The 21,814-nt window shown below is 39.8% G+C and overlaps 1 protein-coding gene across 3 annotated transcripts in view; it reads right to left on the bottom strand.

Annotated features, from left to right (window-relative positions):
- Window positions 1-381: 381 nt before the first annotated feature.
- Window positions 382-21,814, bottom strand: part of pecam1b (platelet and endothelial cell adhesion molecule 1b) — a 97,841-nt gene continuing 76,408 nt past the window's right edge. For 2 of the 3 annotated variants that reach the window (XM_061988403.1, XM_061988406.1), the window contains 4 exons: window positions 17,949-18,038; window positions 17,581-17,649; window positions 12,765-12,787; window positions 382-620 (listed from right to left, as the gene is read on the bottom strand). In XM_061988403.1, the coding sequence (XP_061844387.1) occupies window positions 519-620; window positions 12,765-12,787; window positions 17,581-17,649; window positions 17,949-18,038 (284 nt within the window). In that variant the 3' untranslated portion in view covers window positions 382-518. The remainder of the gene's footprint in view (window positions 621-12,764; window positions 12,788-17,580; window positions 17,650-17,948; window positions 18,039-21,814) is intronic. The other variant, XM_061988404.1, reaches the window with a different exon arrangement.

Here is a 21,814-nt window from a genome sequence, read left to right as displayed (position 1 = left end):
GTTGCACAGGTGGCATCCTATGACAGTTCCACGCTGGAAATCACTGAGAGCGGCCCATTCTTTCACAAATGTTTGTAGAAACAGTCTCCATGCCTAAGTGCTTGATTTTATACACCTGTGGCCAGGCCAAGTGATTAGGACACCTGATTCTCATCATTTAGATGGGTGGCTAAATACTTTTGGCAATATAGTGTAGCTCTCTGATTTAGTGCCCAGGAGCAGGTGAGCGTCCCAAACACTAATCAGAGGCAGGTGAAAACAATCTGCAGTCATGGCAACTGAAAACACAAACCCATGGGTGCTCAAAACAGGAACTGAGGGAATCAAAAACTAAACAAACGTGATCCGGGCAGCGGATCATGACAATAAGTACATAGAGCAAAAATGTGACACATGCTTTTATTGAAAATGAAAATCATGTTACTGAATGAAAAGTAGTGCTTCTACAGGAGTGTGTGCATGATTTGTGAGTGCAAGTGGGAGTGGAAACAGAACGGCGTGTGATGAAGCCGTATCTCCTAATCAACTGGAACTGGCAGATCCTGGCAGTTGTTGATTCCTGATTGGCGATGATTCATATTTGCGTGTTCGCCATTGAGATCAGCATACTCCACGCAACCCTGCACACACACAGAGAATCAGTCATTCACAAACAAGGATGGGGCGAGGGTCACCACTTTGTGAACAAATGCGTGAGCAAATTGTCCAACAGTTTAAGAACAAAATTTCTCAACCAGCTATTGCAAGGAATTTAGGGATTTTACCATCTACGGTCCGTAATATCATCAAAAGGTTCAGAGAATCTGGAGAAATCACTGCACGTAAGCGATGATATTACGGACCTTTAATCCCTCAGGCGGTACTGCATCAAAAAGCAAAATCAATGTGTAAAGGATATCACCACATGGGCTCAGGAACACTTCAGAAAACCATTGTCAGTAACTACAGATTGTCGCTATATCTGTAAGTCCAAGTTAAAACTTTAGTATACAAAACCAAAGCCATTTATCAACAACACCCAGAAACACCGCCGTTTTCGCTGGGCCTGAGCTCATCTAAGATGGACCGATGCAAAGTGGAAAAGTGTTCTGTGGTCCGATGAGTCCACATTTCAAATTGTTTTTGGAAACTGTGGACGTCGTGTCCTCCGGACCAAAGAGGAAAATAACCATCCGAATTGTTATAGGCGCAAAGTTCAAAAGCCAGCCTCCGTGATGGTATGGGGGTGTATTAGTGTCCAAGACATGGGTAACTTACATGTATGTGAAGGCACCATTAATGCTGAAAGGTACATACAGGTTTTGGAGCAACATCTAAGCAACGTTATCATGGACGCCCCTGCTTATTTCAGCAAGACATTGCCAAGCCACGTGTTACAACAGCGTGGCTTCATAGTAAAAGAGTGTAGGTACTAGACTGCCCTGCCTGTAGTCTAGACCTGTCTCCCATTGAAAATGTGTGGCGCATTATGAAGCCTAAAATACCACAACGGAGACCCCCGGACTGTTGAACAACTTAAGCTGTACATCAAGCAAGAATGGGAAATAATTCCACCTGAAAAGCTTCAAAAATTGGTCTCCTCAGTTCCCAAACATTTTCTAAGTGTTGTTAAAAGGAAAGGCCATGTAACACAGTGGTAAAAATGCCCCTGTGCCAACTTTTTTGCAATGTGTTGCTGCCATTAAATTCTAAGTTAATGATTATTTGCAAAAAAATATATATCTTCTCAGTTGGAACATTAAGTATCTTGTACATTAAACAGTGTTATCTGCGATGATGTTCTTTTGCAAAGGAAATTGTTTGTTTTTTACATGCAACTTGGTTAAAAGATTTTAGTAAAATGCACTTTTTGAACATTTTTAGCACATTTAAAAATACCGCGATGATAATGATAACCAATACATTTTGGTCACAAAAACCGACCCGAGGCTGTGATTGACGCCAAAGGTGCATTAACAAAGTGATGAGCAAATGCTGTGAATACTTATGTACTTGTGTTTTCTTTAGTTTATATACAGTACAGGCCAAACGTTTGGACACACCTTCTCATTTAATGCGTTTTCTTTATTTTCAGGACTATTTACATTGTAGATTGTCACTGAAGGCATCAAAACTATGAATGAACACGTGGAGTTATGTACTTAACAAAAAAGGTGAAATAACTGAAAACATGTTTTATATTCTAGTTTCTTCAAAATAGCCACCCTATGTTCTGATGACTGCTTTGCACACTCTTGGCATTCTCTCAATGAGCTTCAAGAGGTAGTCACCTGAAATGGTTTTCACTTCACAGGTGTGCTTTATCAGGGTTGATTAGTGGAATTTCTTGCTTTATCAATGGGGTTGGGACCATCAGGTGTGTTGTGAATGAGAAGGTGTGTTTTAAAGAAACTAAAACATGTTTTGAGTTATTTCACCGTATTTTGTTAAGTACATAACTCCACATGTGTTCATTCATAGTTTTGATGCCTTCAGTGACAATCTACAAAAAATAAAAATAAAGCAAACGCATTGAAATGAGAAGGTGTGTCCAAACTTTTGACTGTACTGTACATCTGCAAAATAAATTAAAAACAACTTCACATTGTCATTATGGGGTATTGTGTGTAGAATTTTGAGGGAATTTTTTTTTTTTTCCTATTTTGGAATAAGGCTTAACATAACAAAAAGTGAAGAGCTGTGAACAGTTTATGGATACACTGTATTTGACATATGTTGATCAACAATGTACTTTATTAGTCCACCACCCAATTATTCATGTATTTTTAATTGAACTATTTCACAAAAACATTGCAAAAAGAAAAAATCAATTTATTTGCCATAATATTTTTCAGGTTTAACATGTATTTAAAGGCCTACTGAACCCCACTACTACCGACCATGCAGTCTGATAGTTTATATATCAATGATGAAATCTTAACATTGCAACACATGCCAATACGGCCGGGTTAGCTTACTAAAGTGCAATTTTAAATTTCGCGCGAAATATCCTGCTGAAAACGTCTTGGTATGATGACGTCAGCGCGTGACGTCTCGGATTGTGGAGGACATTTTGGGACAGCATGGTGGCCAGCTATTAAGTCGTCTGTTTTCATCGCAAAATTCCACAGTATTCTGGACATCTGTGTTGGTGAATCTTTTGCAATTTGTTCAATGAACAATGGAGACAGCAAAGAAGAAAGCTGTAGGTGGGAAGCGGTGAATTGCGGCCGACAGCAGCAACACAAACACAGCCGGTGTTTCATTGTTTACATTCCCGGAAGATGACAGTCAAGCTTTACCATTGGCCTGTGGAGAACTGGGACAACAGAGATTCTTACCAGGAGGACTTTGAGTTGGATGTGCAGACGCGGTACTGTGAGTACGCATGCAGCTGCGGCTTCTAAACATTTGATCGCTTGCCCGTACGTGCGTTCCGCTATGTGCATGTCACGTATGTAACTTTGGGGACTTTGGGGAAATATATGTGCTGTATGAACTTTGGGGAGGTGAACGGTACTTTGGGCTGTGGGATTGAGTGTGTTGTGCACGTGTTTGAGTTGTATTGGCGGGTTATATGGACGGGAGGGGGGAGGTGTTTGTTATGCGGGATTAATTTGTGGCATATTAAATATAAGCCTGGTTGTGTTGTGGCTAATAGAGTATATATATGTCTTGTGTTTATTTACTGTTTTAGTCATTCCCAGCTGAATATCAGGTCCCACCCGCCGCTCACAGCATCTTCCCTATCTGAATCGCTCCCACTGCCCTCTAGTCCTTCACTCTCACTTTCCTCATCCACGAATCTTTCATCCTCGCTCAAATCAAGGGGGAAATCGTCGCTTTCTCAGTCCGAATCGCTCTCGCTGCTGGTGGCCATGATTGTAAACAATGTGCAGATGTGAGGAGCTCCACAACCTGTGACGTCACGCTACTCGTCTGCTACTTCCGGTACAAGCAAGGCTTTTTTTTATCAGCGACCAAAAGTTGCGAACTTTATCGTCGATGTTCTCTACTAAATCCTTTCAGCAAAAATATGGCAATATCGCGAAATGATCAAGTATGACACATAGAATGGACCTGCTATTTCGTTTAAATAAGAACATCGCATTTCAGTAGGCCTCTAATAAGTATGTCTTTTTTTTCATTTTACGACTGGAGCTGTAATGAATTTAAGGCTTTTCCTTTGGATTATTTTGAGTGTTGTCCCTGCATCATGTCCACGTACGGCCCACAGTGGAAAGGTTGAAACAGCCTTTGCTTTAGATGTTGTTCATCAACACCATGTAAGGAGATAGATGATGGAGTGAAGAATGAAAACAATCTGAGCTCCAGTGTGCGGCCTGAGATGGGCCTTGAGGTAATTTGAATGAGGCACGCTGCTTATCTTGGGGGCCGATAAGGAAGGAAGCCACAGCCCAAACGGCTTTGTTCTTGTCTGGAAATTCTGATGGCGTTTTCCCTTTTGCTGAGGATCATCAGCCTGCTGAGGGTCACTGAAACAGGGAGGGACTGAGGAAGTACTAGAAGTAGTATGATGATTGCCATCTCCAAAAGCTTTTTACACTTCATTAGATGTTTAACACTAACTTATGTGATTACATTTAAGAGGTTATCAGTGATGTCCACTAAGATGTATACCTAGTTTTTTTTTTTTATCTTAACTTCTTGTGCTCCAACCTAGACCTGGGCGAAAATTTTGACCCGGGGGGGGGCACGTTGAAAGAAAAAAATGTGGGGCCGGTGTGTATGCTGTGTACATACAGTACAGACCAAAAGTTTGGACACATCTTCTCATTCAATGTTTTTTCTTTATTTTCATGACTATTTACATTATAGATTGTCACTGCAGGCATCAAAACTATGAATGAACACATGTGGAGTTATGTACTTAACAAAAAAAGGTGAAATAACTGAAAATATATTTTATATTCTAGTTCAGGTGTCCCCAAACTTTTTGATCTGGGGGCCATACTGGGTCAAAAAGTGTGGCCAGGACGGGACTTAAAAGAAATAAAATGTTTAAATATAGATATACATACCTACATATATATTTATATATATAAACATACATACATATATATATGTATATATATAAATATATATATTTATGTATATATATATACAAACCCCGTTTCCATATGAGTTGGGAAATTGCGTTAGATGTAAATATAAATGGAATACAATGATTTGCAAATCATTTTCAACCGATATTCAGTTGAATATGCTACAAAGACAACATATTTGATGTTCAAACTGATAAACTTTTTTTTTTTTGCAAATAACCATTAACATTAGAATTTGATGCCAGCAACACGTGACAAAGAAGTTGGGAAAGGTGGCAATAAATACTGATAAAGTTGAGGAATGCTCATCAAACACTTATTTGGAACATCCCACAGGTGAACAGGCTAATTGGGAACAGGTGAGTGCCATGTTTGGGTATAAAAGTAGATTCCATGAAACGCTCAGTCATTCACAAACAAGGATGGGGCGAGGGTCACCACTTTGTCAACAAATGTGTGAGCAAATTGTTGAACAGTTTAAGAAAAACCTTTCTCAACCAGCTATTGCAAGGAATTTAGGGATTTCACCATCTACGGTCCGTAATATCATCAAAGGGTTCAGAGAATCTGGAGAAATCCCTGCACGTAAGCAGCTAAGCCCGTGACCTTCGATCCTTCAGGCTGTACTGCATCAACAAGCGACATCAGTGTGTAAAGGATATCGCCACATGGGCTCAGGAACACTTCAGAAACCCACTGTCAGTAACTACAGTTGGTCGCTACATATGTAAGTGCAAGTTAAAACTCTCCTATGCAAGGCGAAAACCGTTTATCAACAACACCCAGAAACGCCGTCGGCTTTGCTGGGCCTGAGCTCATCTAAGATGGACTGATACAAAGTGGAAAAGTGTTCTGTGGTCTGACAAGTCCACATTTCAAATTGTTTTTGGAAACTGTGGACATCGTGTCCTCCGGACCAAAGAGGAAAAGAACCATCCGGATTGTTTTCGGCGCAAAGTTGAAAAGCCAGCATCTGTGATGGTATGGGGGTGTATTAGTGCCCAAGACATGGGTAACTTACACATCTGTGAAGGCGCCATTAATGCTGAAAGGTACATACAGGTTTTGGAGCAACATATGTTGCCATCCAAGCAACGTTACCATGGACGCCCCTGCTTATTTCAGCAAGACAATGCCAAGCCACGTGTTACATCAACGTGGCTTCATAGTAAAAGAGTGCGGGTACTAGACTGGCCTGCCTGTAGTCCAGACCTGTCTCCCATTGAAAATGTGTGGTGCATTATGAAGCCTAAAATACCACAACGGAGACCCCCGGACTGTTGAACAACTTAAGCTGTACATCAAGCAAGAATGGGAAAGAATTCCACCTGAGAAGCTTCAAAGATGTGTCTCCTCAGTTCCCAAACGTTTACTGAGTGTTGTTGAAAGGAAAGGCCATGTAACACAGTAGTGAACATGCCCTTTCCCAACTACTTTTGGACGTGTTGCAGCCATGAAATTCTAAGTTAATTATTATTTGCATAAAAAAAAAAAGTTTATGAGTTTGAACTTCAAATATCTTGTCTTTGTAGTGCAGTGGTTCTCAAACTTTTTTTGTCATCCCCCACTTTGGACAAGGGGGAGTTTTCAAGCCCCACCTGCCCCCATCGCCCCAACAGAACGCTAATGCCAAGCTTAACATTTTCAAATTTATTGAACATCAAGTAACATCAAGTTGTATACATTCAAACTCAATAACATGAAATAACATCAAGTTCAATAATGAATAAAATAACTGTGCAGCTGTGGTACAACTTGCCCATCCATCCATCCATTTTCTACCGCTTATTCCCTTTGGGGTCGCGGGGGGCGCTGGAGCCTATCTCAGCTACAATCGGGCAGAGGGCGGGGTACACCCTGGACAAGTCGCCACCTCATCGCAGGGCCAACACAGATAGACAGACAACATTCACACTCACATTCACACACTAGGGCCAATTTAGTGTTGCCAATCAACCTATCCCCAGGTGCATGTCTTTGGAGGTGGGAGGAAGCCGGAGTACCCGGAGGGAACCCACGCAGTCACGGGGAGAACATGCAAACTCCACACAGAAAGATCCCGAGCCCGGGATTGAACCCAAGACTACTCAGGACCTTCGTATTGTGAGGCAGATGCACTAACCCCTCTTCCACCGTGCTGCCTGGTATAACTTGCATCAAGTTCAATAATAAATAAAATAACTTGCATCAAGTTCAATAATAAATAAAACAAAAGTGTTATAACTTGCATCAAGTTCAATAATAAATCAAATAAAAGTGTTATAACTTGCATCAAGTTCAATAATAAATAAAATAAAAGTGTTATAACTTGCATCAAGTTCAATAATAAATCAAATAACTTGCATCAAGTTCAAAATAAATAAAATAAAAGTGCCACTTTGCAATCTTTGCAAAAAAAAGGAGGAGCTATGCATTTGGCAAGACAGGGCAAGTGACAGCACTTTGCCCCGGGAGAGCCACCTTGCTTCACTGTGAAACACATACTTGCCAACCCTCCCGGATTTTCCGGGAGACTCCCGAAGTTCAGCGCTTCTCCCGAAAACCTCCCGGGACAAATTTACTCCCGAAAATCTCTCGAAATTCAGGCGTACCTGAGTGACGTGTCGACAGCATGTTTTCACGTCCGCTTTCCCACAATATAAACGCGTGCCTGCCCAATCACGTTATAACTGTAGAATGATCGAGGGCGAGTTCTTGGTTTCTTACGTGGGTTTATTGTTAGGCAGTTTCATTAACGTCCTCCCAGCACGGCAACAACACACAACAACAGCAGTCACGTTTTCGTCTACCGTAAAGCAGTTCGTCTGCCGTATACAGCAATGTTGTGACACTCTTAAACAGGGCAATACTGCCATCTACTGTACATGCACATGTGACATTAACATCTACGGCTTTTAGAGAGTGCAGTGCACAACTGCGCACACAACAAGGAGACAAAGCAGAATGTATCATCAGAGAGGGTGTTCAGCATGGTTAGAAAAATAGTGACAGAGAATAGAACAAGGATGGACAATTCAACCCTTAACTCAACAATGAGTAGATGAGTGTTATGTGTGTGTATATGTGTAAATAAATGAACACTGAAATTCAAGTATTTCTCTTATTTATATATATATATATATATATATATATATATATATATATATATATATATATAAATAAATGATAAATGGGTTATACTTGTATAGCGCTTTTTCTACCTTCAAGGTACTCAAAGCGCTTTGACACTACTTCCACATTTACCCCTTCACACACACATTCACACACTGATGGAGGGAGCTGCCATGCAAGGCGCTAACCAGCACCCATCAGGAGCAAGGGTGAAGTGTCTTGCTCAGGACACAACGGACATGACGAGGTTGGTACTAGGTGGGGATTAAACCAGGGACCCTCGGGTCGCGCACGGCCACTCTTCCACTGCGCCACGCTGTCATATACATACATATATACATACACACATATATATATATATATATATATATATATATATATATATATATATATATATATATATATATATACATATATATACATACACATATATATATATATATATATATATATATATATATATATATATATATATATATACATATATATACATATATATATATATATATATATATATATATATATATATATATATATATATATATATATATATATATATATATAGCTAGAATTCACTGAAAGTCAAGTATTTCTTATATATATATATATATATATATATATATATATATATATATATATATATATAAGAAATACTTGACTTGGTGAATTCTAGCTGTAAATATACTCCTCCCCTCTTAACCACGCCCCCACCCCCACCTCCCGAAATCGGAGGTCTCAAGGTTGGCAAGAATGGTGAAACAGCACGGCTGTATGATCAGCTCCCATTTCCTCACACAGTGCAGAGAACAGTCGCGCTTTCAGTGGTCGTGTTTTGATCAAATTTACCGCGCTCACAACATCTGTTAAAACCTCATTGAGTTCGGGGCTGAGCTGCCTTGACGCGAGTGCTTCCCGGTGAATGACACAGTGTGTCCAATGCGCATTTGGCGCAACCCTCTTTATTAGAGCCTGCAGCTTGTTTCTTGACCCTGCCATGGTCATTGCGCCATCAGAGCAAAAGTCCACACAGTTTTCCCATTTAAGGTCGTGTTCTTTGAGGAAACTGTCCATTATCTTGAACAGCTCATCAGCAGAGGCTCTATTTTTGATGTATTTGCAAAACAGCAAATCCTCGCACAGTGACTCGCCATTCACAAAGCGGACGTATGCGATGAACAGGCAGTCTTTATTGCTGTCAGTAGCTTCGTCCACTTGTAAAGCAAAACGACTTTCTTTCCATTTGTCTCCGAGTTGTTCCTCAAGATCACTTGCAATGTCGCATATACGTCTCACAACTGTGTCGTTTGACAGTGGGACAGCTTTTCATTTTGCTGCGCTTGTCTCGTCAAGTTTGCTCCGCTTAGCCCCGCCCCCATTAGTTACTGTTGCTATGTCTGTCAAACTTTTGCTCCTACCTAGAAATTTAAAGCCTACAGGAAAAATAAGTAATTTACATTTATTTATATAGCGGATTTCACAGACAGAATCACAAAGTGATTTACAGTGTGTATAGAAAATGAAAGCATAGTAAAAAAAAAAAAATCTAAAAAAAAAAAAAAAAAAAAAAATTAAAGTGAAATTCCCTCCCGTTCCTTGCGCCCCACCTGTCATGTCTCTATTCCCCACCAGTGGGGCGCGCCCCACACTTTGAGAAACGCTGCCTTAAAGGCACTGTCTTTAGCGTCCTCTACAACCTGTCTTCACGTCCGCTGTTCCTCCAAACAAAGAGCGTGCCGGCCGAGTCACACAATATTTGCGGCTTTTACACACACTTAAGTGAATGCAAGGCATACTTGATCAACAGCCATACAGGTCACACGGAGGGTGGCCGTATAAACAACGTTAACACTGTTACAAATATGCGCCACACTGTGAACCCACACCAAACCCCTTGCAGCACTAACTCTTCCGGGACGCTACAATATACACCCCCCGCTACCACGAAACCCTGCCCCCAACGCCCCCCACCTCTCGAATTCGGAGGTCCCAAGTTGGCAAGAATGCCCTAACCCTAACCAAATAACTCTAAATTAAGTCTTTATTACTTAGAATATGTTCCCCTAGTGTCCAAATAACTCTAAATTAAGTCTTTGTTACTTAGAATATGTTCCCCTTACTAAAGTGTTACCAAAAACATATAACTTTGTCTTGAATTTGAAAAAAAACAACATTTTATTTTTCACCAAAGAAGGGTTCGGTGAATGCGCATATGAAACTGGTGGGGTTCGGTACCTCCAACAAGGTTAAGAACCACTGCATTAGAGACGTAATATTTGCAATCTGTGCCAGTATTACAGCGGACATCACTTAAAGCAGATGGCTAGTGTGACGTCATAGGTCGACTGGAAAAATTATTCATTTATTCTCGCTAAAATGAAATAAGCGCCGCCCAGTGTGCGGGAGGCACATGGCGTACGACCAATAGTCGAATTGGAGAGACTTCACATGTACCGTATTTTCCGGACTATAAGGCACACTTAAAATCCTTTCATTTTGTCAAAACTCGACAGTGCGCCTTATAACCCTTTGCGCCTAATATCCGGAATAATTCTGGTTGTGCATACCGACCTTGAAGCTATTTTATTTGGTACATGGTGTAGTGATAAGTGTGACCAATAGATGGCAGTCACACAAAAGAAATATGTGTAGACTGCAATATCCATCCATTTTCTACCGCTTATTCCCTTTTTGGGGTCGCGGGGGGCGCTGGAGCCTATCTCAGTTACAATCGGGCGGAAGGCGGGGTACACCCTGGACAAGTCGCCACCTCATCGCAGGGCCAACACAGATAGACAGACAACATTCACACTCACATCCACACACTAGGGCCAATTTAGTGTTGCCAATCAACTTATCCCCAGGTGCATGTCTTTGGAAGTGGGAGGAAGCCGGAGTACCCGGAGGGAACCCACGCAGTCACGGGGAGGACATGCAAACTCCACACAGAAAGATCCCGAGCCCGGGATTGAACCCAAGACTACTCAGGACCTTCGTATTGTGAGGCAGATGCACTAACCCCTCTTCCACCGTGAAGCCCAGACTGCAATATGACGCCAGTAAACAACACCAAAACTTTAAATGTTCCATTGAGAGAATATAAAACATTACACACGGCGTTCTAAAAGCTACGAAGCCGCAGCACCTGATGGATTGTCGGCGCGTTACATCTATAGTAGTCAGACATACTCTTCAACATACAAGTATTATTATGGTGTGTGTGTATAAGGACCGCAAAGTGGCACCTATTAGCAGACATTTTATTTGGCGTTGTTTCGCAATGTTATGCAAAAACAACTTTTCTTACCTTCTGGTACCTGCTGATGTGTATTTACGATCTGCATGAGTCCTGAAAATTTGCGCATGTCCGCCACTGTAGTCCGTGTCCATATCGTAGTTGATAAGCTTCTTTTTCTCTATCTTCTTGTTATGGAACATTCATCCTCTGCTGTTGCCATTTCTAATATAAAGTAGTGTAAAGTTCTTACTTATATTTGTCAGTAAACTCGCCATGAAAGCGATGTAATATCTGAAATTATCGGTATCGTTTTTTTTATTATCGATATCGTTTTTTTTTTGTTTTTTTTTTAATTTTTTACATTTTTTTATTAAATCGACATAAAAAACACAAGATACACTTACAATTAGTGCACCAACCCAAAAAACCTCCCTCCCCCATTTACACTCATTCACACAAAAGGGTTGTTTCTTTCTGTTATTAATATTGTGCTTCCTACATTATATATCAATATATATCAATGCAGTCTGCAAGGGATACAGTCCGTAAGCACACATGATTGTGCGTGCTGCTGGTCCACTAATAGTACTAACCTTTAACCGTTAATTTGACTAATTTTCATTAATTACTAGTTTCTATGTAACTGTTTTTATATTGTTTTACTTTCTTTTTTATTCAAGAAAATGTTTTTAATTTATTTATCTTATTTATTTTTATTTTTTTTAAAAGGACCTTATCTTCACCATACCTGGTTGTCCAAATTAGGCATAATAATGTGTTAATTCCACGACTGTATATATCGGTTGATATCGGTATCGGTAATTAAAGAGTTGGACAATTTTGGAATATCGGATATCGGCAACAAGCCATTATCGGACATCCCTACATTATATAGTTCAAGACTTACGGTCATTAGAAAACATCACTGCACATCTTAATGGCAGCTACAGTTTCCATCTTAAAGATCTAAAAAAAATGATTTGGTAATGTCCGGCGGGCCAGATTGCAAAATTTAACGGGCCGCATGTGGCCCCCGGGCCTTAATTTGCTCAGGTCTGCCGTAATGGTATAACACTGGGAAGTGCAATACCGCAAGTTTCAGAAATCGTTGAAATCATAAAAAATTCCGCAAATGGTTGAAGACTTATGGTAGTTTGGAAAACACTGCAAATCCTGTTGTTGGTAACAGCTTTAGAGTGGTGTTAAAAATTATTTGGGAAAGTTAAGCAGGCCGGGTTGAAAATAAATAAAAAGGGGCCTGGTGTAGTGTCTCAGTCACATGACATCAACCACCCCATTGCATTGGTCAGTGCAAAGTGTTGGTACTTCATGAAGGTATAGCAAAGATGGTGACAAAGTTTGACAATACTCACATAATCATGATGCTCAGCAGCGCCTGCAGAGAAAAAAAGGGTAAAAGGTTAAGTGTTTATTCCTTGTCTGACATCACAGGTACTCACGAGTCATGGACCGTCCTGACTCACGTGTGTCTCATCACAACCTGTTCTATGACTCTTACTTCAGTCCACATTCTCACAAGAATTCACAATTCTTTAGTCACTTGTTGGACAGGAAGTCTTAGGACACAGAGAGATGCCTGACATATCCAGCATCTGGCAGCAGTTCCAATAACAGGAAGTTCCTGCCAGCAGTAACAGGATATGGTCACTTTAGTCGCTTGGCGTACATTTGTCCTCCATCAGTACTGTCCATCGTTTACCTTCGAACTGCTGCACACAGGTCCTTACATTTTTATTTTGACCTACTTCAATTATATACCAGTCACCTAACAGAAATTCAGTTTTTGCTTGGATCCCCGTTAGTGTTTGCTAGTCTTTAATCTTAGGGTCCACTATTAGAATGACAACTGACATCTAACAGTATGATTGACAATGAAAATGCCACCTGCGTAATTTGTACTGTACAACACCAAAACACAATATGTTCAGAAAGATGAATGGTCTATTTTTGATCTTTTTTCTAATATAAGGCGTACTGGATTATACGACGCATTAAAGGAGTCATATTATTATTTATTTTTTTCTAAATGTAAAACACTTCCTTGTGGTCTACATAACATGTGATGGTGGTTCTTTGGTCAAAATGTTGCATATATTATGTTTTACAGATCATCTTAAAGTCGCTTTCTGACAGTTGCTTCAGGGTGCACTGTTTTGTGGGCGGTCTTTTTTACGTGGCTCACCTTCGGCAGCGTCTTCTCCCCGTCATCTTTGTTGTAGCGGTGTAGCGTGCAAGGACGGGAGTGGAAGGAGTGTCAAAAGATGGAGCTAACTGTTTTAATGGCATTCAGACTTTACTTCAATCAATAACAGAGCAGCATCTCCTCATCCGTGGCTCACGAGTGCAATAACACCGGAAATGTGTCCACGTGAAAAACCGTCCCACCGGAACTCTCTAATAACTAAAGTTCCTTGGGTGAATAATGTAAACTCACTACACCGGTATGTTTTAGCGCATTCATGGCGAGTTTACTGACAGATATAAATAAGAACTTTATACTACTTTATATTAGAAATGGCAACAGCGGAGGACGAATGTCCCATAACAAGAAGATAGAGAAAAAGAAGAGGCTTATCGACTACGGAGTTGGCACGGACTATAAATGTGGACGCGCACACATTTTCAGGACTTATGTAGATCCCAAATACAGATCAGCAGGTAGCAGAAGGTAAGAAAAGTTGATTTTGCATAATATTGCGAAACAAAACGCCAGATAATAGCTTACCTTATACACACACCATAATAATACTCCTATGTTGAAGCACAGTACAATCCATCAAGCGGTCCGGCTTCATAGCTTACAAAAGTCATACTAAAACATTTTGATGGATTTTTGAGCGCCGTGTGTAATGTTCTATACTTTCAATAGAACATATAAAATGTTGGTGTTGTTTACTTGAGTCATATTGCAGTCTACATGTATCCCTTATGTATCTCAAAATGTGCACTTAATTTTTACCATACTTACTGTCAGTCAAACATTTAAAAAACGTTCCTGTATGACATTCTGACCACCAAATCGCATTTGTATCCAAATATTGGGGTATTTACTTCAGCAAATTCATTCGTGCCAGCAAATAATAACCTGTGATTAATCATGATTAATCACACTTCAAGAATGAATCTGAACAGCGGAGGATGAATGTCCCATAACAAGAAGATAGAGAAAAAGAAGAAGCTTATCGACTATGGCATCGTCACGGACTACAGTGGAGGGCGTGCACACATTTTCAGGACTAATGCAGATATCAAATACAGATCATCAGGTACCAGGTACATCAAGAGAATGCCAAGAGTGTGCAAAGCAGTAATCAGAGCAAAGGGTGGCTATTTTGAAGAAACTCGAATATAAAACATGTTTTCAGTTATTTCACCTTTTTTTGTACATAACTCCACGTGTTCATTCATAGTTTTGATGCCTTCAGTGACAATCTACAATGTAAATAGTCATGAAAATAAAGAAAACGCATTGAATGACATCACATGGACAAAGATAAGACTTTCTGGAGGAACAAAAATTGAGCTGTTTGGCCACAATACCCAGCAATATGTTTGGAGCAGAAAAGGTGAGGCCTTTTATCCCAGGAACACAAATTCCTACCGTCAAGCATGGTGGTGGAAGTATTATGCTGGGGCCTGTTTTGCTGCCAGTGGAACTGGTGTTTTACAGAGAGTAAATGGGACAATGAAAAAGGAGGATTACTCCCAAATTCTTCAGGACAACCTAAAATCATCAGCCCGGAGGTTGGGTCTTGGGCGTGGTTGGGTGTTCCAACAGGACAATGACCCCAAACAAACGTCAAAAGTGGTAAAGGAATGTCTAAATCAAGCTAGAATTAAGGTTTTAGAATGGCCTTCCCAAAGTCCTGACTTAAATGTGAGGACAATGCTGAAGAAACAAGTCCATGTCAGAAAACCAACACATTTAGCTGAACTGCACCAATTTTGTCAAGAGGAGTGGACAAAAATTCAAGCAGAAGCTTGTGGATGGCTACCAAAAGTGCCTTATTGCAGTGAAACTTGCCAAGGGACATGTAAGCAAATATTAACATTGCTGTATGTATACTTTTGACCCAGCAGATTTGCTCACATTTTCAGTAGACCCTTAATAAATTCATAAAAGAACCAAACTTCATGAATGTTTTTTGTGACCAACAAGTATGTGCTCCAATCACTCTATCACAAAAAAATAAGACTTGTAGAAATTATTGGAAACTCAAGACAGCCATGACATTATGTTCTTTACAAGTGTATGTAAACTTTTGATCGCAACTGTATATATAAATAAACTGTTGAACTTGTTTCCAAAGATAAAATTAAAAATCATATAAGGTCCAATAAAGTAACTGGAGCATTGCAGAGTCTTCTGTTATAATCTATTCCTATTAACCTATACTATGTATAACCTACTCTATTTGTATCCTATTTTATTCAAACCATTATTTACATAATATCGTTTTTGTGGTACTTGTCGGGCTAAATTTGGGACCTCAGGTACTACATTTCATGCCATCTCATGTGTCGTGGACCAGGCAGCTCTGAGGCCAGCACTGTTTGAATGCTCTGTTTGCTCGCTCTCGGTTAAAAATAAAATTAAAAATAAAATAAAATAAATGACTGTGTTCTGCTCTAAACAAGAAATATTGTCACATTTTGATCTGGCAATCTAATCATACCCCTAATAATCTATAATAAAATTGTCAAATTTTCGAATCTAGACACGAATCGTATCTGGATCGGAGGCCAAAGATGCCGACCAGGATAACATTCAGTTGTCTGCCAAATAACAACAAAATCAATTTAGTAGCTCAACATGACAAACTACTACATTTACCAAGATATATTTGGAAGTTTGTACATTTTGTGTATAAAACTACGACGAGGTCACCATGATTACGGCGTAGGGCTGATTAATTTTTGAAATCAGATTCATTCCTGAAGTGTGATTAATCATGATTAATCACAGGTTATTATTTGCTGGCACGAATGAAATTTGCTGAAGTAAATACCCCAATATTTGGATACAAATGCAATTTGGTGGTCAGAATGTCATACAGGAAGTTTTTTTTAAATGTTTGACTGACAGTAAGTATGGTAAGAATTAAGTGCACATTTTGAGATACATAAGGGATACATGTAGACTGCAATTTGACTCAAGTAAACAACACCAACATTTTATATATTCCATTGAAAATATAGAACATTACACACGGCGCTCAAAAATCTATCAAAATGTTTTAGTACGACTTTGGTAAGCTATGAAGTCGCACCGCTTGCTGGATTGTACTGTGCTTCAACATAGGAATATTATTATGGTGTGTGTATAAGGTAAGACATATTATCTGGCGTTTTGTTTCGCAATATTATGCAAAAGCAACTTTTCTTACCTTCTGGTACCTGCTGATCTGTATTTTGGATCTGCATAAGTCCTGAAAATTTGTGCGCGTCCGCATTTATAGTCCGTGCCAACTCATAGCTTCTTCTTTTTCTCTATCTTCTTGTTATGGGACATTCATCCTCCGCTGTTGCCATTTCTAATATAAAGTAGTGTAAAGTTCTTACTTATATCTGTCAGTAAACTCTCTATGAAAGCGCTAAAACATACCGGTGTAGTGAGTTTACATTATTCACCCAAATAACTTTAGTTATTAGAGAGTTCCGGTCGGACGGTTTTTCACGGGACACATTTCCGGCGTTGTTGTTGCACTAGTGAGCCACGGATGAGGAGATGCTGCTCCGTTATTGATTGAAGTAAAGTGTGAATGTCATTAAAACAGTTAGCTCCATCTTTTGACACTTCTTCCACCCCCGTCCTTGCACGCTACACCGCTACAACAAAGATGACGGGGAGAAGACGCTGTCGAAGGTGAGCCACGTAAATAAGACCGCCCACAAAACAGAAACAGAAAGCGACTTGAAGATGATCTGTAAAACATCATCTATGCAACATTTTGACCAAAGAACCACCATTACATGTTATGTAGACCACAAGGAAGTGTTTTACATTTAGAAAAAAATCATAATAATACGACTCCTTTAATGCGCCCTATAATCCGGTGCGCCTTTTGTATGAAAATAGACCTGAATAGACCTGCTCATCAGCAGTGCACCTTATAATCCGGTGCGCCCTATGGTCCGGAAAACCCGGTAAGTTAGAATTGAACTCACCGAGTGCAGACTTCTGGAGTTCGCTGTAAACTGTTTCAGTGCCTTTCCGCAGCGGAACTGCTGCTGCTGCTAAAAAAAAAGCAAATATCAACACATTTTGACATCAAAAGGCAAGGTTTCATTCCACGCACACAAAGTCATAACTGTTTAGTTGTCCAGCTCACACGACATGAATGCAGCCGAGCAATTAGCTCAACCCTTCCTGTTTACTGTATCCAAACAGCAGTTATCCCAACGTGACTACCTGGAGATGCCTTGATTAGGACTGATTAGGCGCCTCACAGGAAGTGTTGCTCTCTTATCAATGAAGGAATGTTTGTGGTGAGGAGACATTATAAGGGGAGGGGCAGACTTTGCGGACTTGTTACCTCTGGCGTTGTCCGCCTGCTGAGGATGTACCACCTCCGTGTATTCCACGTCCGGCTCGTTGGACACCATGCTGCTCTCCTCCTCGTGTGCTGTGTAGGGAACATGAAGACAAAACAACACGCTCAACCATCACTTTTTGAATGAAGCAACTATACATGACCAATATCTCTCTGTATATCTTGCAACAGAGGTCAGCAGGGCTGCAAACATCTCAGGAGGGGTTTTGGTCAGAAAAAACATCCCCAAAGTAGAATGTTTTCCCCTCCATGTTTGACAGTAGACATGTTGTTGAGTCAACTTGTTGCCAGAGAGCTCAATGTTGGTGTCATGTGACCTCATCACATTCTCCCAAGCCTTGTCTGAACCATTCAGGTGTCGATTATTAAACTTCAGACCTTGGGGGCACTGCAGGTTCTCAACACGTTACAACAAAGTGTGTTACTAATACTTTTAATGCTGACTGTGTTCCAAACTCCCTTGACATGTGTATGACATATGACATGCACTCCCAACAGGTGTAAAAGAAAGGGCATCTCTATCCTCCTTCAAAACCGCACTAAAAGTACATCTCCAGGCAGCTACCACCCAAGCCTAACCCCCTCATTCCACCACATCCCACCTCCCCGGATTGTAAATAATCAAATGTATATACTTGTTCTTATGCTTTCTGATCTCTCTCTCTATGTCCACTACTTGCTGTACATATCCTACCAAGTCAGTCCTACACTGTGAACATAACAGAAGATCTATGCTGGGACATTAACACTGCTTCTACAGTCGGAAAGGCCCAACAACGTCTTTTTTTGTTGTTGAGGAAACTAAAATGCGCAAACATTCCGCACAAATCAATGGTAAACTTTTACAACTGTGCCATCAGCAGTGTCCTCACTTACGGCTTTTTAGTGTGGTTTGCTAGCTGCCCTAAAGCGAACCAACACTCCAGCGAGTGGTTAAAGCGGCGGGGAAAATTACAAGGACGATACTCCCAGAGATGAGTGCCATGTACACAACTCGCTGCCTAAAGCGAGTACACAACATCCTGAAGGACAGATACCACCCAGCACATGGCCTCTTCAACCTGCTACCTTCTGGAAGGAGGTATAGATCGATTCGCGCCAGGACCACTAGAATGTCTCACAGTCTGTATCCCCAGGCTGTGAGACTGCTAAATGAACAGCCTGCCCCTTTGCTGCCCCGGACCATCTTATTACCTCACTCTTCACCACCTCAATAATTGTGCTCTGGACATTGCATTGCTGCAATATCAATGTAGCACCCATCAGAAATCTGACTGTTCCCACCCCCACGTCCCTCTATTCGCCATCTTCCTAACAATGCTAAACTGTAAACTATGGTCAACCTGCACTTCAATGCAGTTTCTATGCCGCTGGACAAAGCTCAAACAAAATCTTGTTGACATGTATGACTTAAGTGTTATTATGACAATGACAATAAAGGAATTGACTGATTGATTGATTGATTGTTCCAATGTCCATTTCTCTGATGATGCAATTGTTGAGGACTGAAGTGATGATAACAACCAAACCTAACCCCCCCTCCACATCCCACACCCCGGATTGTAAATAATGTAAATAATTCAATGTATATACTCTGATGATTAACTTGTGTGATGACTATTATGATGATAGTATATATTTGTACCATGAATTGATTAACGTGGACCTCGACTTAAACAAGTTGAAAAACTTATTGGGGTGTTACCATTTAGTGGTCAATTGTATGGAATCAAATCAAATCAAATCAACTTTATTTATAAAGCACATTTAAAATTTACCACAGGGGTAGCCAAAGTGCTGTACAATGAGCAGGTTAAAAGATAAAACGAGTACCGAGCAAACACAACACAACACAAACAGAACATGATAAAAAATAAATAATTAAAATAGAATTAATAAAAACATAAAAACATAAAAACAGGATCACAGCAGGTGTATTATGGGGCGCAATAAATATGTACTGTACTGTGCAATCTACTAATAAAAGTCTCAATCAATCAAACATCTTGATCTGACGCCTCCTTTGTAGAGTCGTACAGTATACCGGTACTAGTATAGTATCGTGATACTAATGAATCAAAAACGGTACTATACTCTGTTTGAAAAGTACCGGTTCACATTTCATTAATATTATTATATTATTTATGGACGTTGCGTCATCATCACGTCGTCACATTGCTGGTTTACGAGCAGAGGAGCATGTTCGGCAGCGCACACTCACAGAGTACTTACAAGCAGACAATGTGTGTAGACAGAAAAGGGAGAACGGACACATTTTGGCTTAAAAACTAAAGATAAAGGTGAAGTTATAACACTGAAACGCCCTCAGGAAGAGGTGCTTTAAGACAAGGCTAGCGAGTTAGCGGCTAAAGTCAAGCCGCTGTCTGCAGTGTTTTAGTTACTTCCTAAATCACTAATCCTCGTCTCCATGGCAACAAATAAAGTAAGTTTCTTACAAGTATCATCCCTGCAGGACGAGGAATAGCTAAACATGTTTCACTACACACCGTAGCTCACCGGCGTCACAATGTAAACAAACGCCATGGGTGGATCTACACCTGACATCCAAGTACAATGCATTACATATAGACATGATACCAAGTACAATAGTGTATCTAGTCGATACTACTATGATTAACATAGATATTTTTTAGCATTACACATTTTTATTTTTATTAAAACAAATGTAATATTATGTTTATAAACTCAGGAAATATGTCAATGGACACATGAGGACTTAAACTATGACCAATGTATGATCCTGTAACTACTTGGTATCGGATTGATACCCAAATTTGTGGTATCATCCAAAACTAATGTAAAGTATCCAAACAACAGAACAATAAGTGATTATTAAATTTTAACAGAAGTGTAGATAGAACATGTTAAAAGAGAAAATAAGCAGATATTAACAGTAAATGAACAAGTGGATTAATAATTATTTTTTACAGCTTGTCCTTTATAATTGTGACAAAATAATAGAATGATAAATGACACAATATGTTACTGCATATGTCAGCAAACTAAATTGGGAGCTTTTGTTTGTTTACTTACTACTAAAAGACAAGTTGTCTTGTATGTTCACTATTTTATTTAAGGACAAACTTGCAATAAGAAACATATGTTTAATGTACCCTAAGATTTTTTGTTAAAATAAAGCAATTTTTATTTATTTTGAAAGGTATCAAAATACATTTTGGTACCGGTACCAGTACCAAAATATTGGTATAGAGACAACCCTCTTGTAGTTCTGGGCTGCTCCCTCACCTGTCTCACAATCATCCTGACTCCACCAGGTACAATCTTGCATGTAATATTTGATGCATCTTTCATTTAGGAATTATTACGCCTCATTCTCACCAATCTTCTTGTTGACGTTCCTGCAGTCTATTCCAGTCTTGTGCAGGTCTACAACAGTCCTTTGACAGCTCTTTAACCTTGCCCAGGTTTAATGGGAAGATACCGTTTCTTTTATCCACATAACGAGTTCAGATTCTATTATTTTCTTAAAGGGATAGGACTCATTTGTGTGTCATGCTCTACTGAAGAGCTGGGCAAATATTTTGACCCCGGGGCCACATTGAGAGAAAAAATGCGTCTGGGGGGCCAATGTATATGTTTGTATAAATTAAATATACACATTTAGCTGTAAAAATCGGCAGTACAGTATGTGTGTTTGGGTCCCTTTTTTTGAGGAACACTAATACCTAAAGTCACAATGTCCGATAGAATTCTAAAAAAGTTATGACAGACCACGTCAAAAAAACGGAATGGAATTTTACAGTTTTTTACTGAATGGGACACCCAAAATGTACATGAAAATAAAAAAAGTGTGATTTACAATATCA

Source organism: Nerophis lumbriciformis, linkage group LG27 (assembly GCF_033978685.3).
Source record: "Nerophis lumbriciformis linkage group LG27, RoL_Nlum_v2.1, whole genome shotgun sequence".
Classification (NCBI taxonomy): domain Eukaryota; kingdom Metazoa; phylum Chordata; class Actinopteri; order Syngnathiformes; family Syngnathidae; genus Nerophis; species Nerophis lumbriciformis.
The sequence above is the reverse complement of the archived record's forward strand: the minus strand, read 5'-3'. Positions and strand labels throughout refer to the sequence as shown.